The sequence below is a fragment of the Rhinatrema bivittatum genome, chromosome 1 (genome assembly GCF_901001135.1).
Source record: "Rhinatrema bivittatum chromosome 1, aRhiBiv1.1, whole genome shotgun sequence".
Classification (NCBI taxonomy): Eukaryota; Metazoa; Chordata; class Amphibia; order Gymnophiona; family Rhinatrematidae; genus Rhinatrema; species Rhinatrema bivittatum.
Window position 1 is genome coordinate 141610748 of NC_042615.1, and position 22785 is coordinate 141633532.

A 22785-nucleotide genomic window follows, 5' to 3' on the forward strand; every position below is an offset into this window, starting at 1 on the left:
ATAGTTTAGAACACCTACTTAGAATTGTATTTATAAGTAATCTCTTAAAATATTTTCAATTTTTATTAACCTGTGCCTTTACTAGCAGCTTTCCGTATGTAGATGTAGGGGTGTTAAAAAGAGACTGCAATAATTTAGAGGTGCTTATGAAAAGATTAGGCAAATTGTAAGACAAACAAAAAAAGTGATGGTAGAGGTGTTTAGCAAAAACATGGTTTTCTATAAATCGGTTTTTGAAGCACTATTTTCTACATGAGTATTCACTTGCTTAGGACCCTTATGTCATGGTAAAATCCAACTTTTTTTTGTTAGTGTTTTTTCCTAATTGGTCTTAATAAGAGAACCTAATTTATTCAATAAAGACATCCCTTTCAAATATTGTGTTACTTTGTTACACAGCGAGGCTGGGGGAGGAACACGCGCCCAGTAATGCCGGTAGAGCGGAGCAAAGAAACCTTCTCCCGCTCTTTAGCAGGCCGCAGCCTCACACTGGACCTGATGTACTAAATATTTCCCCCTATTTGCGTCTCCGGAAATAACACTTAGTACATCTGACTCTTTCAGCGCTCACAGACTTGTGCCCGCACTCTATTCTACAGCAAACAAGCGGACAGGATGCCACTAGGCGCGCAGTGCGCTCGCCTCCTCGCGCTGGAACCGGCGGCGGGCGAATGCATTAGCCGGGCCGGCTGCAGGCCGCGGCACTACTAAAGCTAAGTAAGAAGTCAGTGGAGCTTCCGTACCGCCGTACAGCCACTCTTCCTCCTCGTCCCCGCCGGTCATCTTCTCCACCGGCTCCCCGGTGGACATCGCAGCGGAAACACGGCGACCGAGTGACGAGGAGGGAGTAGAGCCTCCACGCGCACGGGGAGAACCGGCCGTGTTGAGTAGTGCGCAAGCGCACAGAAAACAAGACAGCAAGTGAGGAAGAGAATGGCTCTAGGAGCAAATGAACCGCTCGGGTGGTGGGGGATGTCGATCTGACGTCATCTTCTTGCGCCTCTCAAAGTCCATGCGTCAGCAGAGGAAGCGCGACGGCGTGTGTTGTGGTTTGGTACAGTCTTCTTACTGTACTGGCTACCGGTATACCTGTCGTTGCTCTTTATATTTTTTCTGTGGTATGGCGGCAGCAGCAGCAGGTCCGGCCTGTTTCTGCCAGAATGCCTGGGAACGGGTGCTTAACAAATCCAAGCGGGCACTAGTATTTCTGGATCCAGAGTGCGCCGAAAGCCTGCACTGGATCGGTGGCGCACGGCGCTTGCTGGACGCCGGAGCTCTGAACGTGAAGGAGTTCTCCAGCTTCGAGTCGGGAAGTGCCAATCAACCCAAGGCTGTATTCGTGGTGAGCTCCCTGCTAAAGGGACGGACGGTGGAGATTATCCGTGATATAGTCAGCCTTAGTGCCTTCCAGTACTGTGCGGTGTTCACGGCGCTGCCGCACTCGCTACATTTGTGGGTTAGTAATGCCAGCTCCGAGCTGGAGGGGAGCCCCGTCTTCCAGCAGTTCGAGGAGAAACTCTGCGAGTGGATGGGTAACATGAATTACACGGCTGAAGTCATGTATACTCCTGTGCTGTTTGCACCTCTCTCGCCTCACCTGTATCTGGCTCCAGCCTTCGCATCCCTCTTCCCTTTAGGACCTAGAGAGCTGAGCAAAATAAATAGTTCCAGATCTGAGAAGAAAAAGTTTGCTAGTTTGAGTGATGTGGACTTTCCTTCCTTACCTGCTAAATTGCAAATTCTGATCAAGTCGTTAGTGTCTGGCTTGAACCAACTCTTTGAATATTTGGATGTGAGAGAAGAGTGTTTTGCAGTTGGAGCTTTTAGTAGGCTTGTGGCTGGGGACTTGGCACATTGCCTTCATGCAAAAAACAGGAGAAAAACTGCGCAAAACAAAGCTGCTTTAGTGTTCATAGACAGAACTTTGGATCTTACAGGTAGGTAGCTATTATCGCCCATATCTAAAGCAAGGAACGTGTTTTGTTTTGTTTTTTTAGAAGAATTTTAGCTCTTAGTTCTCTCATTATGCGCTGAAATGTAAGTAAATCAGTATTTTCCAAACCTCTCCTGGAAACACATTTATTCAGTTAGACTTTTAGGATTGCCACAATGAACATGCATGAGATAAATTTGCATACACTAGATCTCCAATGTATGCAAATCTATGTATGTATAACCATTACAGATCCTGACAATGTGACTACTTAGGGTGTGCCTTCAGGAGCAGATTGGCAAACACTGATGTAAATACATTTGTGTGTGTATATATATTTTGTGCCTGATATCCTGAAGTGTGTCCCATTTTATGGCTATAGGAGGAATTTTTTTATATATTAAGTCCACTGTGTGTATAGATGTACATGCGTAATGAATGTATATGATATGCAAATGTTAGTATATAACACTGTGGGGGGTGGGGTGCTTTCTGTATTTAGTAGTTTAAATAATGGATTGAAAACAAGAAGACTTGTTCAAGTCCTGTTTTGGCCACCTACTTGCAAATCAGTTCTGGTCATAGACACAAAATGGGAAAAACTCTTTTATGTTTTGCCCTTTATGTTAATGTCTCAGGGGCCTGCTTAAGAATGTAAGCTCGTTTTGAGCAGGAATTTATTTTATTGGTATGTAAAGTTGTTGTACAGTACCCTGGTTTAAGTGTAAATTTTTAAATAAAATATAAAGTTTGCGGATGATACTAAGATCTGCAACAAGGTTGACATGCCTAAAGTAGAGAGTGAAAAATGAATTCAAGTTTGAAGAGGTGTTGAAGACTTAGCAGCTGCATTCAGTGCTAAGCAGCACAGTCATACATCAGGTGTGGTAAACCAAAAGAGCAGTCTGTGATATGGGGTGGGGGAAGTGAAAGACTAATGTGCATAGGCTGGGCAAGGAACCTTGGGGTAATAGTATTTGCTTCGCTGCCTTTGACTTGCTAATGTGACAAGGCGATATATGAAGTGAGATGCATGTTGGGCCGCATGGAGAGAGAGGAATAACCAGTAAGTAAAAGAAGGTGAATAATGTCCTTGGTGAGGCCTCAGCTGGAGTACTTCTTTTATTGCTAGAGACTGTATCTCAAAAAGGATAGAGACAGGACGAGGCAGTTAAGAGAAGGGCAACCAAGATGGTGTCAGAAGACTTTTGAGGAGAGGCTGAAGGATCTGACTGTGTATATCCTTGAAGAGAGAAGGTGCAGGGGAGATATGATACAGATCTTCAGACACCTGAAAAGTTGTAATGATGCATGTTCCTCTAACCTTTTCCATTGGAAAGCAAACAGTAGAACTACTATTGTACCTGATGACTGGAAGAAGGCCAATATAACCCCCCCATATTTAAAAAGGGCTCCGGGGTGATCGGGAAACCTTAGATTGTTCCCGGCCCCCTAGTCAGGTTTACCAATCGTGGAAACTGTTATAAAGAATAAAATCACAAAACATTTGGATAGACATGGTTTAATGGGACACAGCCAGTATGGATTTATCCAAGGAAAGTCTTGCCTCACAAATCTGCTACTTTTTTTTTTTTTTTTTTTTAAGGGGTGAACAAACATGTGGACAAAGGTGAACCTGTAGATGTTGGTGTAGTTGGATTTTCAGAAGGCATTCAACAAAATCCCTCATGAAAGGCTTCTAAGAAATCTAAAAAGTCATGGGATAGGAGGCGATGCCCTTTTGTGAATTGCAAACTGGTTAAAAAACAAGAAACAGAGTAGGATTAAATGGTCTGAATTTCACAGTGGAAAAAGGTAAACAGTGGAGTGCCTCAGGGATCTGTAGTTGGACTGGTGCTTTATAATACATTTATAAATGATCTGAAAAGGGGTACCGTGGATGATGCAAAATTATGCAGAGTAGTAAAATCTCAAGCTGATTGTGATAAATTGCAGGAGGATCGGGCTTCCACGTGGCAAATTTAATTTAATGTGGACAAGTGCAAAGTGATGCATATAGGGAAAAATAACCCTTGCTGTAGTTGCACAATGTTAGGCTCTATCTTAGGAGTTACCACCTATGAAAGAGATCTAGGTATCATAGTGGGTAATTGAAATTGTCAGCTTGTTGTGCTATTTGATCAAAAAAAAGCAAACTGAATGTTTAGTAATGTATTTGGAATGGAATGGCAAATAAAACAGTCAATGTCATAATGCCTCTGTATTGCTCCATGGTGAGACCGCACTTTGAATACTATGTGCAATTCTGGTTGCCACATCTCAAAGAAAGATATAGTTGCATGTTCTGAGTCCAGACTGTGCACACTGGTGCTCGGACCTGGGGATCTAATATCACTGGGGGTTTACCTAATATAAACACACAATTACTGGGATTATACCTGGGGTCTTGAACCAAGGAGCTTATCCCCTGCCCAAATAGCCACATGCAAATTTTGATTCAATACATCATGGTTCCAGATACTTAGAAAAGTAGGTTTATTTGAGCAATAGGAGGATAGAACAAATAAAATCAGATCATACAGAAGAAGTAATGGTGTAAAAAGCTTACATGTTTCCAAAGGATCAGCCTGTGCTGTCACATGCAGAGCATGCTCTCCCTCTCTCTAGCTCTCAAATCCCCTTGCAGTGATGTTCCCCTCCCTCTGAATTCTTTCTTATTTATTTATTCATTTATGCATGCTTTTTATATACCGACATTCAATAAGAGATTACACATCGGAAGGTACAGTAGGTATTTCCCTATCCCCTAAAGGGCTTATAATCTATGTTTTTGTACCTGAGGCTATGGAGGATAAAGTGACTACAAAATAAAACCATCATAATCAATATTCTTAACAATTGAGCAAAAGGTATAACAGGAAGCACATTAAACAAGAGACATCAATTTCAGGAGCAGCTGTGTGGCCTCCATTTTTTCTCAGACTTTAGTATAAGTTAATTGCTTGCTTTTCCATCTTAGGTCTATTGGAATAATTAAATAAACAGACTTGCCTGTTCATAAACATTTCACAGTGCAAGACAGTAAAAAGGAGTTCACTCAGATGTTGGCCTGTGGCCTTCGAACTAGTCTGTGTCTGGGTGAAAACTTTGAATCCATACAGCCTACCCTCTATATACATCCTCGGCAAAAGTAACAAAAAATGACTCCAACATTGCACTGGATAAAGTGCAGAGCATGGTGACCAAAATAAGGGGCATGGAATGGCTCCCCTATGAGGAAAGGCTAAAGAGGTTAGGGCTGTTCAGTTTGGAGAAGAGACAGCTGAAGAAGGGGATATGATAGAGGTCTACAAAATCATGAAAGGACTTGAACAGGTTAATGTAAATCTGTCATTTGCCTAGATAATAGGACTAGGGGACACTCTATGAAGTTAGCTAGTAGCTCATTTAAAACAAATTGAAGAAAATTATTTTTCACAGCGCATAGTTAAGCTCTGGAATTCTTTGCCAGAGGACGTGGTTAGGGAAGTTAGGGTAAATTGGTTTATAAAAGGTTTGGATAAGTTCCTAGTGAAAAATCCATGAACTGCTATTAATTAATTAGCATAGGACCTTGAGATCTATTTAATGTTTGGGTACTTGCCAAGTACTTGTGACTTGGATTGACCACTCTTGGAAACAGGATACTGGGGTTGATAGATTCTTGGTCTGACCCAGTATGGCATACCTTATCTTATATAGTTACATAGTGAGAGACAGTAGATATCAAAATAATTCATCTATTCTACCTAGCAAGATTTTTTTGGTAGTAGCAAATGCTACTATATGAGGCTATCCCCAAACAGAAATGTAAACTTTAGATGTAATAGAAAAGTTACCCTATTTCTTCATTTCCATTCTCTAACCAGCAGGGATCCTCTGTGTTTGTCTCATGCCTTTTTGAATTCCATTACCGTTTTTGTCTTCGGGCATTCCATGTATCCACCACCCTTTCTGTGAAGAAATATTTTCTGACATTGTTCTTTTTGTGTTCCCCCCTTAGAGTTTCATAGCCTGACCCTAGTTTTACTGCTTCTTTTCTGTCAGAAAATATTTGATTTTTGTGTATCGGGCAACTTGTCCTTCAAATGAAGGTCTATATCACATATCTCCCCTGTCTCTTCTCTCTTTTTGAGATGTGGTCTCCAGAATTGAAAACAGTATTCCAGATGAGACCTCACCAAGGATCAGTACAGTGGCATTATCGCTTCCTTTTTCCTGCGGGTTATGTCTCTTTTTTTTTTTCAATGCATCCCTCTGACCTTGGCCACCACCACCTTGTCACATTGCTTTGCCACCTTCAGTTCATCAGTCATTTTCACCCCCAGTTCATGCACATTAGTCATTTTGCCCCCCCCCCCCCCCCCCCACCCCCCCCCCCCCCCCAACACATACAACTCCTTTGGATGGCCTTACCCCAAATTCATGACTCTGTACTTCTTGGCATTGAATCCCAATTGCCCACCATTTCTCAAGCTTTCCTAGGTCCCTTCTTGTTCTCTACTCCTTTTTAGGTTGCAGAACTTAGTGTCATCCGTAAAGACAAATTTTACCTTTTAATCCATCTGCAGTATCGCTCACAAAGATATTGAATAGAACCGACCCCTGAGGAGCGCCTTATCATTCTTCTTTCTTCAGAATTGGTTCTATTTACCACTACTTGCTGATATCTATCAGTCAGCCAAATTATAATCCATTCCACTACCTTGGGACCCACTTCCAGGCTTCTCATTTCATGTATGAGCTTCCTATGTGAGACCGTATCAAAAGCCTTGCTGAAATCCAAGCAAACCACTTTGAGCATTCTTCCTTGACCCAGTTCTGTAGTCACACAATTTAAGAAATCACTCAGAATTGTTTGACAGGACCTTCCTCTGGTGAAAACCAAGTTTCTTGGATCTTGTAACCCATTGGCTTACAGTTAGGTGATTATCCTTTCCTTTAGCAATGTCTCCATTAATTTTCCCAACACCGGACTAAGGCTACTCAGCCTGTAGTTTCCAGCTTCCACCCTGCTAGCATTTTGTGAAGCAGGACTATGACGGCCCTTCTCCAGAGATCTATTGAACAGGTCAGTCTATATTTGCATTATTGTGTGCCCTTTTTTTTTTTTATTTATAAAGGGGGGCCTACTTTAAGAAAAAACATGGATTTTAGAATGCTTTTGAGGCTTTATTTAAAATAAATAAATAAATGTGAGGGTGGACCCTTCATTTTGTTACTAGCCTTGTCTTTCTTGAGGGGCTTATTCCTAGCAATTGAATAGCCTTAAAGACTAGTATTTTGCAGCAAGTCTGAGCCATTTTATTTGCAGGTTTTCCTGTGAATAGAGGTTTCAAAAGCTAAGTAAAAATTTTGGCTTTTAAATTATCTGGTGGTCAAGAATAAAAGTTGTCTGTCTTTACATGATTTTGTGCCTGTTTTGAGAGGGGCTGCCTTAATTAAGAAAAGTGTGGATTCTAGACTGATAGCCAGTGTAAAAAAAAAAAAAAGTTATGGTCATTACAAATTCTACCAGTTAGGATCCAAGCAAACTCTTAAAGTACTATCCAGAAGACCAAGCATCAAAATGTTACATTAATCCATCCCCACAAATAAGTTTGAAGGGATGGTGTGGAAATCCTCAGATAGGGGCTTCAAACGTCGAAACATTCTTAGTTTAAAATAGCCCACTTTTTTATTAGGTGCTTCATGTGTATTTTCAATGATAGATTAGGGTCTAAAAACAGACCAAGATCACAAACATGAGAAGAAAAGTTTAAACTTATTTCCCTTAAATTCAAAAGGAGGAAGAATCTCCTGGATTGGTTGTCTAATTAAAATTATAATCTCTGTTTTATCAGTGTTCAAGGATAATCTGTTGTGAAATAGCTACCTTTTTATAGCTGATAAATAAATTTCTAATTGCTTGAACAATGCAGGCCATGAACTACAAACAGGGTCAAAAGACTGAATATCATCAGCATAAATTTTAAAATTCAAACTTAAACCAGCAAATAATTTGCAAAGCAGGGTTAAATATACATTGAAAAAAATGTGGCAGGAATGGCCGAGCCTAGAGCCACAGTTTTGACTGGATACCAGCTAGAAAATGAACACCCTGTTCAGACTTGTTGAGCATGATTAGATAGGTATGATATGAACTACCTGAAGACACCACCAGATATACCAGTTCCTTACAGACCTTGAATTAAAATCCTGGGGTCTAAAGTATCAAAGGCGGGGATCCAAGATGGCATCTGAGGACGCGGTGTGAAGTGACTCCATTTTAGTTTTAACTCTAGTTGTTTTCCTGCAGTTTTTCTATGGTGAAATGAAAGGGAAAGCTGTGGGGAATTCCCCCTACTCATCTGCAGAGTCTCTCCGAGCATCAGCCAAATGACTCCAGAGCACTTCTAGTCTTCTTCACATGTGCCTGATATGATCTTTGGTGCTGCTATGGATGAGGAAGCATCACAGTGGCTTGATAATAGAGTGGACATCGTGCTGAGTCCGGCAGATAGTTCCTTCCTCTTTCACGCTTTCAATTGGTGGTGTTGCTGGAGAGAACCCAGTATGTAGGATACCGGGAGAAGGGGCCAGTGGCTGCATCAGACAGAGCTTTAGTTATCATCGGGGGAGGCTGTGCTGGAGCACTCCTGAGAGAAGGAAATGCAGAGGGGGCTATTGGCAAGACCAGAAACCCTTCCTCAGTTGATGGAACGCTTGCTGATTCTGTTGTGATGCCTTTAGGAGTTCAATTTGGGGCTTCTGCTGTTATTCCTGTTTATAAGTATTCCCACTCCTTAATCTTCTCCTATCACCCTGGACAGCATTTGATATATTCCTTTCTTTCATGATACAATCTTTTGAATTAAGAACATAAGAAATTGCCATACTGGTTCAGACCAAGGATCCATCAAGTCCAGCATCCTGTTTCCAACAGTGGCCAATCCAGGCTACAAGTACCTGGCAATACCCAAGCACTAAGTAGATCTCATGCTACTGATGCCATTAATAGTAGTGGCTATTCCCTAAGTCATCTTGATTAATAGCAGTTAATGGACTTCTCCTCCAAGAACTTATCTAAACCTTTTTTGAACCCAGCTACACTAACTGCACTAACCACATCCTCTGGCATCACAATCCAGAGCTTAATTGTGTTTTGAGTGAAAAATAATTTTCTCAGATTAGTCTTAAATGTGCTACTTGCTGACTTGACAATGCTTATGTTTTATCCTATTTTCTTCAGATGGATTCTTCTTCCAATTTTTGAAGGATGTTTTTTTTTTTTTTTTTTTTTTTTTATAAAATAACCTTTCACCTCACTTTTTAACCATGCCAAGTAATCGTTTTGCCTTCCTTCCACCTTTCTTAATGCGTGGAATACATCTGTACTGCGTGTCTAGAAATTGTATTTTTAAACAATGTCCATGCCTGTTGAAACACTTTTTAACCTTTGCAGCTGCACCTTTTCAGTTTTTTTCTAACTATCTTCCTCATTTTATCAAAGTTTCCCTTTTGAAAATTTAGTGTTAGAACTGTAGATTTACTTATTGTCACCCTTCCAGTTATTAGTTTAAATTTGATCATGTTATGATCACTATTGCCAAGTGGCCCCCACCACCATTACCTCTCACCAAATCCTGCGTTCCACTAAGAATTAAATCTAAAATAGCAATCCTTTCTCGTTGGTTCCTGAACCAATTGTTCCCATGAAGCAATCATTTATTACATCCAGGAACTTTGTCTCTAGCAAATTCTGATGTTACATTTACCCAGTCAATATTGGGGTAATTGAAATATCCCATTATCATTGCACTGCCCAAATTGGGTTAGCTTCTCTGATTTCTCTTAGTATTTCATCATCTGTTCTGACCATTTTGTCCATGTGGATGGTAGTATACTCCCTATCACTATTACCCAACACACATGGGATTTCTCTACCCATATAGATTCTACTGAGCATTTACTCTCTTGTATGATCTTTATCCTGTTGGACCTCTACACCCTCCCAGACCATAAAGTGCCACACCCCCACCAAGTTGATCCTGCCTAGCCTGCGATATAATTTGTACCCTGATATAGCACTGTCCCATTGGTTATCCTCCTTCCACCAGGTCTCTGTAATGCTAGTTATGTCAATCATCATTTACTGCTATACACTCTAACCCTCTCATCTTACTGCTAGACTTTTGGCATACAGACCATTTCAAGTGTGTGTTTTGTTTGTATTAACAACTTGCTTTTCAGTTCTTAGGGATAATTTGGAAAGCTTTAGCTCAGGTGACAATCTCTTTTTTTTCTTGCTTTTATTTTATTTTTTTTATTTTTTATTTATGCAAATTTAAAACATTTATTACAAGAAACCACTTGCATTGTAATTTGTAGGCACATAACATATAATCAGTATTCTTAAACAAGAATTAAGGTCAAAAAAATTCATAGCAATTTGCACATTTATGCACCTAAACTAATAAGGAAATTAATGGGAGAGCATGCAAATTTAAGGAGCTTGACAAATAAGAAGAATATATTTGTAGCAAACATGACATTCTGAATTCAAACCGTCGTTTACATTTCTATATCGCACACAAATTGGGGTTATCTAGGGGCGCTTTGAGCATTTAGGAAGGACCTTAAACTGTAAAGGATCCATAAATACGTACCATCTGTTGTTTGATATTGCATACAACATTTACAAGGAAAACAAAGTTTAAATTTGGCACCGATTTTGATCACCCCTCCTCGCTCATATTAGGAATTGCTTCCTTCTGAGCTGCGTTTGTTTGTCTAAATCTGGGTACCACCAAAGTCTTTGGCCAAAGACTGTTTACATGGCTGCTTCTGAAATAATTTTTGAATATATTATTTCTATCCATTAGCAAAGCAAATGTAACTAGAAGAGGTCATCTTTGAGTGATCACAAGTTCCTGTGATGAATCCAGTAGTAAGGACAAATCAGGTAAAGCTTGTTCATCTTGTCCTTCAGCGCTTGCTTGTTTTGTATAAAGGTAATAAGCCTTTGTTACCACTGGTTTTATTTCATCAGGTATTTTCAGAACCTGAGCGACATACAACTTAAATCAAGTGGTGTAACATTTTTATCACCGGAACATTTAAGAAGTGCAGATTATGAACTCGTACATTATTCTCAAGTTTTTCCAACCTTCTATTCATATCATTATGCGTCAGAATCACAGCTGAATGAACTTTTTCATTCATTCCGATTCTCCATTTTATTCAAATTTTGTTTCTGCTGAGCTATTTCAGTTGCATTTTAAGTTTACTTGGTATTTTACCTCTATAATTTCTTTAGTGAGGCCCAGTATAGCTTTTTCAAGCGATTGAAGCGCTCCCCATATAGTTGTTAACACCTCCTGAGGAAATATCTCTTTATTAACTTTAACAGTTTCGGTTTCCTCCTGCACTCGAGCAGCCCCTCTCCACCCATTGCAAGGCTAGCGTTCTCCTCCAATTCAAAGGAACCCAGCCCTTCTGAAAGCTCTGTCCCTCGGCTCTTTCTGCCTCCTGGGGCATTACCTTCCTCTGAGGCTCTTGAGTGGTAAGTCCTCCAGACAATTCGGGTTTCCCCGTCCTCCTCGCTGTCCCATCTCCGAGTTCCTCGGTCGGTTCAGCGGCCCATCTTTTCTTTCTCTTCCGCTTGTCGTGGGGGCGCAGATCTCGCTGGCGATCCGGGACTCAGCGATGTTTCGGTCAGCGAGAGTCGGTCTCGCGCCAAAGGCTGCTCTCCCAGCGACCAGGTCTCCCGGTAATAATGACGGTGTAGCGGGGAATAAGCTGCCAATGCGGGGTTGTGATGTTTTGGAGAGGTGTAGAAGTTGTTTCGACACCTCTAACCTGCGCCTTCCGCTTAGTATGTGGCATAATGGCAAAATCAGATCGTAAGCAGTTGAAATAATAGCGGAAGAATGGGAGCTTCTTTCAACGCGTCTGATCAGAACGCCATCTTGAAAAGCTCTCCTGAAATTTCATTTTCTATTTTTGTTTTATGTATATTGTACACTGTTTGATCAATACTTTATTGCTAGACGTATATAAATATTTTTAAATAAATAATTTTTGCTTTTATTGGAGCCTCTCGTTGGGATGCCCTGACTCTCCTGTTCCATTAGTATCCTTCAAGGACACCTCCCTCTGAACCATTGCACTGCTGAGTGACTGTCAGCTTTCCCCCTTGTTCTAGTTTAAAAGCTGCTCTATCTCCTTTTTGAAAGTTAGTGCCAGCAGACTGGTTCCATTCTGGTTAAGGTTGGAGGCCCATCCTTTTGGAAGAGTCTCCCCCCTTCCCCAAAAGTTTCCCCAGTTCCTTACCAAAACAACATGCATCTTGTAATTATGTAATATGTTCTGTATCAAGTTATTTTTTACCTTCCTAGTTCTATTTCTCAGGCTCCCCATTAGAGCCTCCTCCTCCTTGCTTTTTGTTGTCCTCCCCCCCCCCCCCCCCCCCCCCCCCCCCCCCGTTCCTGTTCATTGTAATTTCCACCTACTGTTGAGATGTAAAACCGATATGATGTGGTATTCTAATGTCGGTATAGAAAAGCTGTTAAAATAAAAAATAAAACTGAATCCCTCTTCCCTACACCATAGTCTCATCCACATGTTGAAACTCTGGGGACCTGCCAATGTGGAACAGGAGTATTTCAGAGAATGCTACCCTGGAGATTCTGGATTTCAGCTTTCTACCTAGGGAGCTTTACATTTGCTTCCAGAACATCTCTCCCACAGTTCCTATGTCGTTTGGTGCCCACATGTACCACGACAGCCGTCTCCTCCCCAGCACTGTGTATAAATCCTAACTAGGTAACGTATGAGGTCTGCCACCTTCACACCAGCCAGGAAAGTTACCAGGTGGTCCTCTCGTCCACCAGTCCACCCTGCTATCTACATTTCTAATAATCGAATCACCAGCTATGATGGCCGGCTTAACCCTTCCCTCCTGGGCAGTAGCCCTGGGAGACTTGTCCTTAGTGCGAGAGGACAATACATCACCTGGAGAGCAGGTCCTTGCTTCAGGATCCTTTCCTGCTACACCAGGGTGATGTTTTCCTACTGGGATACCTTTCTGATCCAAGGCAGCACTGAAGCTGCCAGACTGGATTTGGGACTTGGCTACTATGTCCCTGAAGGTCTCATCAATGTACCTCTTTATCTGCCTCAGCTTCTCCAAGTCTGCTACTCTAAGCATCCAGAGATTGGACTCATTTCCCTGAGAGCCAGGAGCTCTTTGCACCGAGGGCACACATACAATCTCTCACCGGTGGGTAAAAAAATCATACATGAGACAACGGCAATGCAAAAGACTAGACAAGCCCCCTCTTGCTGCTGGACTGCTGCCTTCATCTTAATTTTATTGAGGTCCCTAGTTAAGTTTTAGGATACTAGGGAGTTGGAATTAACTTAAAGGTGTATCTGAAATGTTATCACAACCTGCAAAGTATTAAGCTTCCTTCAGACCAATATAACTAGAATACTTTATTTAGGCCAGTAGGATTTTAGAGCAGATGTGGCCAAAATTCTTTTAACACAGGGCCATATCTAGCTCTCACCTGCACAAGGGGCTGGAGGCATGTCCGGCTTGGAGCTCCAGTCAGTGAGTGTGTGTGGGGGGGGGGAAGGGGGTCGGGGGGAGTCCTCCCCTTCAGAGGTCCAGTCAGGTACTTGTCCCAGAAAAGAAGAGCACAACTTATAGTCCCAGGCTTACATAATATGTAACCTGAGTTTTTAATAGTATTTTCTTCCAGCTTTATCCCAGCATCCTCCTCTTCACCCTGATCCCAGTATGCTCCCGAGCCAGACCCTAGATCTCCCATTCCTACTTCTAAAACGTCTTCTCCTTTCTCCCTATACAGCTGGCCTCTCTTCTGTCACACAGCAACAGCTAGGCTTTCCCGTCTTCTCAATGCCACTTGTTCTCTTTTTCCCCGCTGAGCTGGCTCACCCTGCTTTTGCTGCACAGCCACAGCTAGCTTCCCCTTCTCAATTCCATGTCACAGAGAATGCAGGGAAACCACAACACCATAGCTCTGCAACTGACCTTGTTCTTGTCATCATTGAAGGCCTGTGATTTCAGGCCTTCGATGATGACATAAGTAGAGACAGCCAAACAAAATATCAAGTAAGAATTAAATCATTTTTAAATAATAAAACACGCCAATTTTAAAGAACCATTTACGTAACCCAAGTGTGTGGCCAGTTACCACCTAATCTTTCTCCTAGCCATTTTTGGTCTATAAAGTCTAATAAATGCTTTCCAAACATGGATCTATGTGTCTGTGGTATGTAACGCCCATTTCATGCATACTTGTTACGAACGTTTTGAAAATCAGACCTGTTGTGTGAAGTTCCAAGACTCTGTTGGGAATACCACACTGTAGTGTATGACCCAGAGTGGCAAATAGCTGCCTTAGCTAAGAATCTTACAAAGCTATACTAGCTCAGGCACAGAAAACAAATACAAAAGAAATAGGTAATAGGCAAGTAAAGAAAACTCTACATGACTACTCTAAATACTTCCATTGCCATTAAACTATTTCCAGGCTGAATCAGGCAGTCTTAAGTGTTTCAGCTTTAGTTCTTGGACTCTGTGATGCTGACAGGAAGGTCCTTTCTTAAAACTCTTGCTTTGGTTCCTTTTTTGCAAATGAAATAAAAGAATTGATAAATGGTGAGAGGAAGCAAATCCTGTGAAGGCCTTGGTGTTCACTGCAGAACCCATGGGAGTGTGAAAATACACATCAGAAGGCAAGATAGGAAATGTACAAGAACAATAGGGAAAGGAAGGATGTAGGAAGACTGATTCCTTAGATATGGAGCCAATGGCTACACATTCAAATCACGTTGTGACTGCCTGCATAAGAGGTGGCAGACTCATGCAGGTTTCCTGTGTGGTGCTTATAACAGGAAGTTAATGTTAATCAATGGGATGTTTGTATATACTCCCCCGCCCCCCCCCCCCCCCCCCCCCCCCCCCCCCCCCCCCCCCCCCCCCCCCCCCCACACACACACACACATACAAATGCAAAACATATCTTCCCAAGATCTCTGGAACAAAGAAGCCAATGTTAACAGAATTGCTTAAAAGTGAGAAATATACCAAGATAAGTTTTAATGGAAGCTTTAGCTAAAAATAGCAATACATTGGAAATATTTTTATCCATCCCCATTATTTTAAAGTGGCACTAAATATCTTCTCATGAAGATAGTGTTCATAAAGGATGCTAGACTGAAAACAAAATTCTTCCACTTATCTACAGAGCAAGTACAGCATGTGTAGTGGCTATACAGGCATCCCTTAATTGCTCAGCTGTGTGTTTTAAACTTCCCTTTGTAGGGCCACCTTTTAAAGGCAAGTGAGTCATTCGGTCGTCTTGCCCACTCATTTTCTGTCAATAAGCAGTTTGAATTATCCATGACAGGTGGGTGACATAATCTAGTATTACTGAACAAACTTGTCTCTCCTAGCTAGTAGAGCTCTTAGCTCTATTGAGCATGTGCAGGAGTTCCCATGTGAGCCTGTTTAGCTCACATGTTTTTCTCTGGGCACAAGCACAGACATGTACTTGGCCTCTTCAAGTATTGTTTCTCAAAATTCTTAAACTTTGATATTTTTGGTCAGTATCTTCTTTAGTTGCCTTGCTGGCTCTGCAGCATTCACAACCTCACTTTTTAGTGCTAGAAGAAAAAAAAAAGAGATACTTGCCTCCTCAACATGTCTGTCAAGAAGAAACCTATGTTGGTGGGTTCAAAAATTGCATCTGAGGCAAGGTAATGGCCCTCATGGATGGGCAAGAGCTGTGCTATCAATGACTTTAGCCAAACTATGATCAGGCAAATTGCTACACTTGCAGATGTATGTCCTCACGTTCTGTGTTTCAGGGCTAGTAAAATAGAGAAACTGCATAAATCTCTTTGGAATTGCAGCAGGTTCTTTTCTTGCAGTGCAGCGTTTCTGCCTTGCCGGGTAAGGAGTTGAGAGCGGGAGCTCCTCTAAAATTCCATCATTATTGCAGGCTTAAGCCATGAGATCGAATAGTAAGTCGCCCTGTGTTGAGGACCAAGCTACATTGCTCTCTGGGGCTGTCAGAGCCTGTGTCGAATAAGCATAAGTCCTTGAAGTGCATTGTATTAGCACTATCTATGCATGGCGCATTGATGATGCAACAGGTTTTCGCACTGTCTTTGCAAAAGACTCACAATACATTGATGCGCTTGACATATGACACATTGGAACTCTCAATGCATGGCTCACTGTACAATGCATCGAAGAACTCTGTGCATGGGGTCTGTGCTCTGGCGATGCACCATGATCATGGTGCAGCAGGTCCACATGATCCATCGATGCATAATGCAAGAACTTAGGGCATTGGGGCTCCTTCCAGACTAACGATCCCAATACCGCTGATGCATGCATTGAAGAAACATCTCAGCTTCATGCCTGTTTAGTCAATGCAGCTCAGAGCATTCAAAGAAATTTTCCTTGGCAGCCTCAAAACATTTGACTCCATCAAAATGCAAGGCTCCTATACTGCTGAAATCGACACATGAAGCCCCATATAAGAGTCTTCATGCTGCATTGCCTACTACAACTGTATGCTGGCTGCTGTAGCTCAAGTGCAAAAGGGGATTTGTTGCCTCTGCCCTCTAATTACAAGACCTCTTACTCCTTCATGGTTACTGGGCTTCCATTTGGAGGCACTGGACCCAGGTGGTGGTCTGCCTCTAATGGATCACTTGTTGTAGAACAGGAACCAATTCTTGTCTCTAAAGAAGATGTTTCATTTCGTGTACCAGGTCAGAAGACGTCAGTCACTCAATCAGATTGCAGATATGGTGAAGAATTTCTTTACCTCTTTCTGTTACAATTCCCGGTCCCAAGAGGCCTGTCCCTACCTTTTGGCGCCACGTCCAGGCCGCGGCCCTTCTCGCTCTGGCTGCGCTTGCCGGCTGCCATCGCAGGCCTGCTGCTTCCCAGCTTGGCTCCGGACTGCTCCTCACCTCTTCTGCAGTGGAGGGATGCCTCCACCTCTGCGTGGGCCGCCTCCCAGCTGTGGCGAGGGAGCAACGCCATGACGCCTTGCCTGGCCCCTGCCCCTAGGCGTGCGTGCATGCTGGCAGTCAAGATTTAAAGGGGCCGTACCGAGAAAGCTTCCCGTGGCCCCTAGTGATGTCGTTGCCTGTCCTTGGAGACGGATCTCCTCGCTCTCGCTTGCTCGAGAGTGTGAGTTGCTCTTCCAGTTTTCCTGTTCCGGCTGCCTGTTTCTGACCTCACTTACTGCTGCCTGCCTTTGACCTTCTGGGCTGGACCTGACCTCGCTTAACGCCGCCTGCCTCTGACCTTCTGGACTGGACCTGACCTTGCTTATCGCTGCCTGCCTCAGACCTCTGGACCAGACGCGACCACGCCTCGTACCTCTTCTCCTGGACCAAGCCCGGCCACACTCGCTCACCTCTCGCCTGGCCCCGCAGATTGCCGCTTTCATCATTGGGTTCCTGAATTAGTGAGTCCACACCATTGGGTTCAGAAGAAGGTTCTATAGATATACCTTCTGGCCCACTTCTGGATCCTTTTTACCTTATTCAAAATTTGTGGAAAAAATGGGAAAGATACTAGGCGTCAATGTATGAAAAGAAAAAGATCCCTGCTTAGAAATCTTTGGTCTTCTCCAAATACTAGGCATGCCATCAGAACCAGTGGCTCTTCCAGTTCTTGATACTCTGAACCTATTACAGATGATAATGTGGGAAATTCCTATTTTTGGCATACTTTCGGCCAAAAAAACTAGCTCTCACTGGCGTTCAGAGTTGTCCAACTACCTCATCAATCTGTCATTGTTGAGTCTGCACTGAAAAAAGGCAAAAGGACAAGAATTAATTCAGATTTGTCTCCAGCCAAAGACCATAGGCTACTAGATAACTTTGGAAAGAGAATATTTTAGAGCTCCATACATATTGCTCGTCTCTCTACTCATCAGTTTTATATAGTACAGTATTTACATGACTGCATTCAAAAACTAAAGCCTTTTCAACAACTTGTAGGTGACACTTATTACCCCGAAACACTTGGGTACAGAGGAATGCATGACATCTTCTCTGTTCTGTCTTTGAGCTTGACACATGGCATTGTTTAGAACCAGTAGCATCCGAGATGATGTACACAAGTTGGCAGACTTTCCTGGTCTGTGAGACAATCTTTTTGCTGGAAAACCTAGACACAATCGCTACAATAAAAGAACAGAATGTAGTAGTCTAGTCCCTCTCAGTAGCTCCCAATCGGCCTTCCTCTTCAAGACCCTGCTTGTTTTCTTACAACAATATTGCCTCCTGCCTCTTCTGGCTCAACGACAGCAACCACTTCTTGCCAGGCCTCGGCATGGGAGTGCCGTCAGCCTAAAACAATAAAAACAGTCTAAAACAGCATAAGCCAGTTTTTGATCCCTCTGAAAACTCAACAGTCTTCTGTCCCATTGGGTGGTAGCATCCAGGCCTTCTTGAATTTGTGGCACCAGATAACCAAGGACTTCTCAGTGCTCAAGATTGTGGAATCTGGATACCATTTGCATTTCTCCAGTTTCCATCCCTTTCACATTGCTCGACTCTCACTCCGGATCTGTCTCACCTGCTGCAGCTTTGTCAGTGCTTCTGGCACACCAACATGGACATGTCTTCTATGCCCAATATTTCCTTATTTCCAAGAAATCAGGGGGATTGAGACCCATTCTGGATTTGAGATTTCTGAGCAAACTTCTAATCAAAGAGAAATTCAAAATAAATTCCCTCAGCACAAGTCTCCCCTATATCTAAAAGAAAAATGGATGTGTGCTTTCAGTCTGAAAGATGTGTATGCTCACATACGCATCTCTCCCTCCCACTGGTGCTACCTTTGTTTCAAAGTGGATTCTTCCTATTATCAATACAAAGTACTCCTATTTGGCCTGTCGGCTGCTCTAAGAGACTGTACCAAATGCCTTGCAATGTTAGAGGCACACTTGTGTCACCAGAGGATTCAGGTTTTCCTGTGCTTTTGGATGACTGGCTAGTAACAGTGACTTCTCAGGAAGAAGTATTGCTCTACCTACACAAGATGGACTGACATCTTCAGAATTTTGGATTTCTGGTGAATTTCAAGAAATCAAATCTGGTGCCGACTCATGTATAAAATTAATCTGAGCATGGATAGATTCACTACAAGAGAAGGTGTTTTCTAGCATCAGATTGAGCGATAACCATGAGATCCCTAATTTCAAGCTGCTCTCCTCTCAGTGTTTGACAGACAGAGAGATTCTTGTTGCTTTAGGGCAGATAGTGGCAGCCATTAATATGGTCCCACTAACCTGCCTTCATATTTGTTGCCTGCAGTGGGATTTTGTAGTTAGTGGGATCAACTAACTCAACCACCGTCAATGAAACAGGAGTTACGCTAGTAACATCATGAAGTAAAGCTGCATTCATCAGGATGCAGCTTTACTTCATGATGTCCCGCCCCCCCATCAAGTAACCCTAGCAACAGATACCTCCATGAAGTGGCGGGGTGCCCACACAGACTCCTTTCAAACCCAGGCACTTGGTCTCTTGAGGAGAGCTATTTCCTGATCAATCTGCTGGACTTATAAGCAATCAGATATGCTCTGATAACATTCAGATGTCTTCTTCAAGGAGAGAATATCTTGATTTGAAATGACAATTTCAATGTTTTATGTCAACAAACAGGGGATACAGGGTCAGACATTCTGCCAGGAAGCAAAGATTTGGCAGTGGTTGAACCAGAACCGAACTATTCTACAAGCCACCTATCTTTCAGGTTTCTCCAAAAGGCTGGTGAATCCCCTCAGCAGAGTATTTCACCCATACAAGTGGTCTCTGCAACAATTGGCAGTCAACAAACTATTTGACTTTTAGGGTCTGCCGTCAGTCAATTCTTCCCGTTGGAGCAAAACAGAAAACTTGACAAATTTTGCTTAGTTCTACCCAGTAATCTCAGTTTAGCTCAGGATGATTGGAGAACAAGCCTCATGTATGCTTTTCTGCCAGTACCACTGATTGCCACAGCAGTACAAAAGCTGCTGCAAGGCTCTGTCCACTTGATCTTCACAGCTTCAGCTGTATAGTTTGCATATCTTGTACAACTTTCCAGTAATGCTGCACTACATCTGAGGACAGACCCTGCCTTGCTAATTCAAGACATCAGAATGCAGTTTCATCTAAATCTTCTATTTTCCTAGCGTGTAGCAGATGGACTCATTACAAATGGGTATAGTGTGCTCGTGCTAGCACGTGGTACATATACCCCTGCAGGAAGTGCAGACGCTCAGTAATTTCCATCTCCAAAGCAGTTTGGAGCTTCCTTACGCTCGCTGAGCATTTTTCCAAATTATAACAACTAAATTCATAGAAGAATCCTACCTGAAGACGAGCCCCGCACTCCTGCGGTGATACCCTCGGGTCCCTCCCCCAGTTGAGTTTCCCGAGGTGATTTCCGTGGTCCCTCGGAGGTAAGAGCCTCGGTCAGGTGGCCGGATCGCGGCAGGGACGTAGCCCCCGAGTGAGAAGGGCTCGGGCGCGGCATAGAGGCAGCCTCGGTCCCGATCCGTTCGCGGTGAGGACTTGGCCCCCGAGCGAGACGAGTTCGGGCGCGGCTTAGAGGCAACGGGTGCACTTCCTCGAGCGCGGCGGTGACGGTACTCACCCTCTCCCCCCGCAGCCGGAGACCGCCCGGGTCGCAGCCGGGAAGCGCCGAAGATCAGGTAAGGCGTACATCTTTACTTTACTGGTCTCCGAAGAGCGAGGATTAGCGGGGTCTGCCTACGTGGCAGCCCGCCAAGGAGGTCGCCATTTTGCCTGCCTGCTCACCGTCGCCATCTGCCCTGGTTCGCCGCCTTGATCTAGTCTCAGACCAGGAACCAGTCCTTTCGGACCAGGCACAACAAGAGGGGAACCGGCTCGGGTTCGGGTCCCGGCCGCACCCCACAATGAGAATCAGCCGACCCATCTGGGGGAAGAAGCCATAGGGGGCAGGCTAACCCTATTCTACCACAGGTGGGTCGAGATTACTTCGGACCAGTGGATCCTTGCCATTGTCCAGGAAGGGTATTACTTGGACTTCCTTCATCTCCCTCCGGACAAGTTTGTGGAATCTCCTTGTCCGCCCCTCAAAAAGGCGGTGCTGAAAGCTACCTTGGGGGAGGTTCCTGTCCCTAAAAGCCATAATCCCAGTGCCTGCATGGGAGATAAATTCTGGGCATTACTCCATTTATTTCATCGTACCCAAGAAGGGGGGCACCTTCAGACCTGTCCTGGACCTCAAGTCAGTCAACTAGCACTTAACGGTCCCAGGATTTCGCATGGAAACTCTGCGGTCAGTCCGAAGTGCAATACAGCCAGGGGAGTATCTCACATCCCTGGATCTGTCAGAGGCTTATTTGCATATCCCAATCCATCGGGATAACCAGCGTTACTTACGCTTCAAAGTCCTGGATCAACACTTTCAGTTCCAGGCTCTACCCTTCGGGTTAGCCACCGCGCCGCGGACCTTTACCAAGGTAATAGTAGTGGTGGCGGCGTCACTCAGGAAGGAAGGCATTCTCGTCCATCCCTACCTAGACGATTGGCTGATCAGGGCAAAGTTGCCGGAGGAGAGCCACCGGGCAACCAACAGAGTTATATCTCTTCTGGAAAGCCTAGGATGGATAGTCAACACAAGCAAGAGTTCCCTACAGCCTTCACAGTCACTGGAATACCTAGGAGTCCGATTCGACACCCAGGAAGACAAGGTCAGCCTGACCTCCAAGAGGAAATCAAAACTCCGAAATCGTTTACAGACTTTGCTGAGCGCCACCCGGCCCACAGCTTGGGATTACCTACAGGTCCTCGGCCTAATGGCCTCCACTCTGGAAGTGGTACCATGGGCACGGGCTCATATGTGACCATTCCAACGCGCCCTCTTATCTCGGTGGCGCCCACGATTACAGAGCTACACCATGCATCTACCTCTACCGGCCAGAGTATGGCATCAGTTACAGTGGTGGCTGCAGCCCGGCCACACGAGCCGGGGGTCAAAAATGTCCTCTCCAACCTGGACCCTGCTCACTACAGATGCCAGCCTCAGTGGCTGGGGAGCACACTGCGAAGAACTAACCGCCCAAGGGCGGTGGAACAGAGAAGAGTCTGGGTGGAACATCAACCGACTAGAGGCACGGGCAGTCAGGTTAGCATGCCTGCGATTTGCCCACAGACTTCGCAACAGAGCAGTCAGGGTGATTTCGGACAATGCCACCACGGTGGCATACATCAACCGGCAGGGCGTAACCAGGAGCCGACAGGTATCCTTAGAAATAGCTCTTCTGATGGTTTGGGCGGAAGCAAATCTCCAGGACATCTCCACCGTCCACATCGCCGGGAAGGACAACACCACGGCAGACTTCCTCAGCAGAGAAAGCCTAAACCTGGGGGAATGGCAACTGTCGTCCACGGCCTTCCAGATGATTGTGGATCAGTGGGGGATGCCAGGCATGGACCTACTAGCGGACAGGTCCAACGCTCAAGTACCCAGATACTTTAGTCGCAGACGAGATCCTCTATCCCACGGGCTCAACGCCCTGGTGCAACCATGGCCTCAGGGGATACTGCTATATGCCTTCCCCCCATGGCCCCTGCTGGGCGCTATTATACACAAGATTCAGTGACACAGAGGCCTAGTTCTTCTGGTGGCCCCAGACTGGCCAAGAAGACCCTGGTACACAGACATGAGAAGACTACTGGCAGGGGATCCTCTACCCCTGCCCCCTCACAGGGACCTGCTGAGACAAGGTCCCATCCTCCATGAGAATCCAGCTCAATTCTCTTACAGTCTG

General features: G+C 44.1%; 2 protein-coding genes across 6 annotated transcripts in view; one reads left to right on the forward strand and one right to left on the reverse strand.

The window, feature by feature from the left end:
* FIP1L1 (factor interacting with PAPOLA and CPSF1) overlaps positions 1 to 876 on the reverse strand; it is a 323029-nt gene extending 322153 nt beyond the window's left edge. For all 4 annotated transcript variants that reach the window (XM_029587658.1, XM_029587675.1, XM_029587666.1 and 1 more), the window contains exon 1: positions 744 to 876. In XM_029587658.1, the coding sequence (XP_029443518.1) occupies positions 744 to 810 (67 nt within the window). In that variant the 5' untranslated portion in view covers positions 811 to 876. The remainder of the gene's footprint in view (positions 1 to 743) is intronic.
* Positions 877 to 931: 55 nt separating this feature from the next.
* Positions 932 to 22785, forward strand: part of SCFD2 (sec1 family domain containing 2) — a 641446-nt gene continuing 619592 nt past the window's right edge. For both annotated transcript variants that reach the window (XM_029587632.1, XM_029587640.1), the window contains exon 1: positions 932 to 1937. In XM_029587632.1, coding sequence (XP_029443492.1) covers positions 950 to 1937 — 988 coding nt within the window. In that variant the 5' untranslated portion in view covers positions 932 to 949. The remainder of the gene's footprint in view (positions 1938 to 22785) is intronic.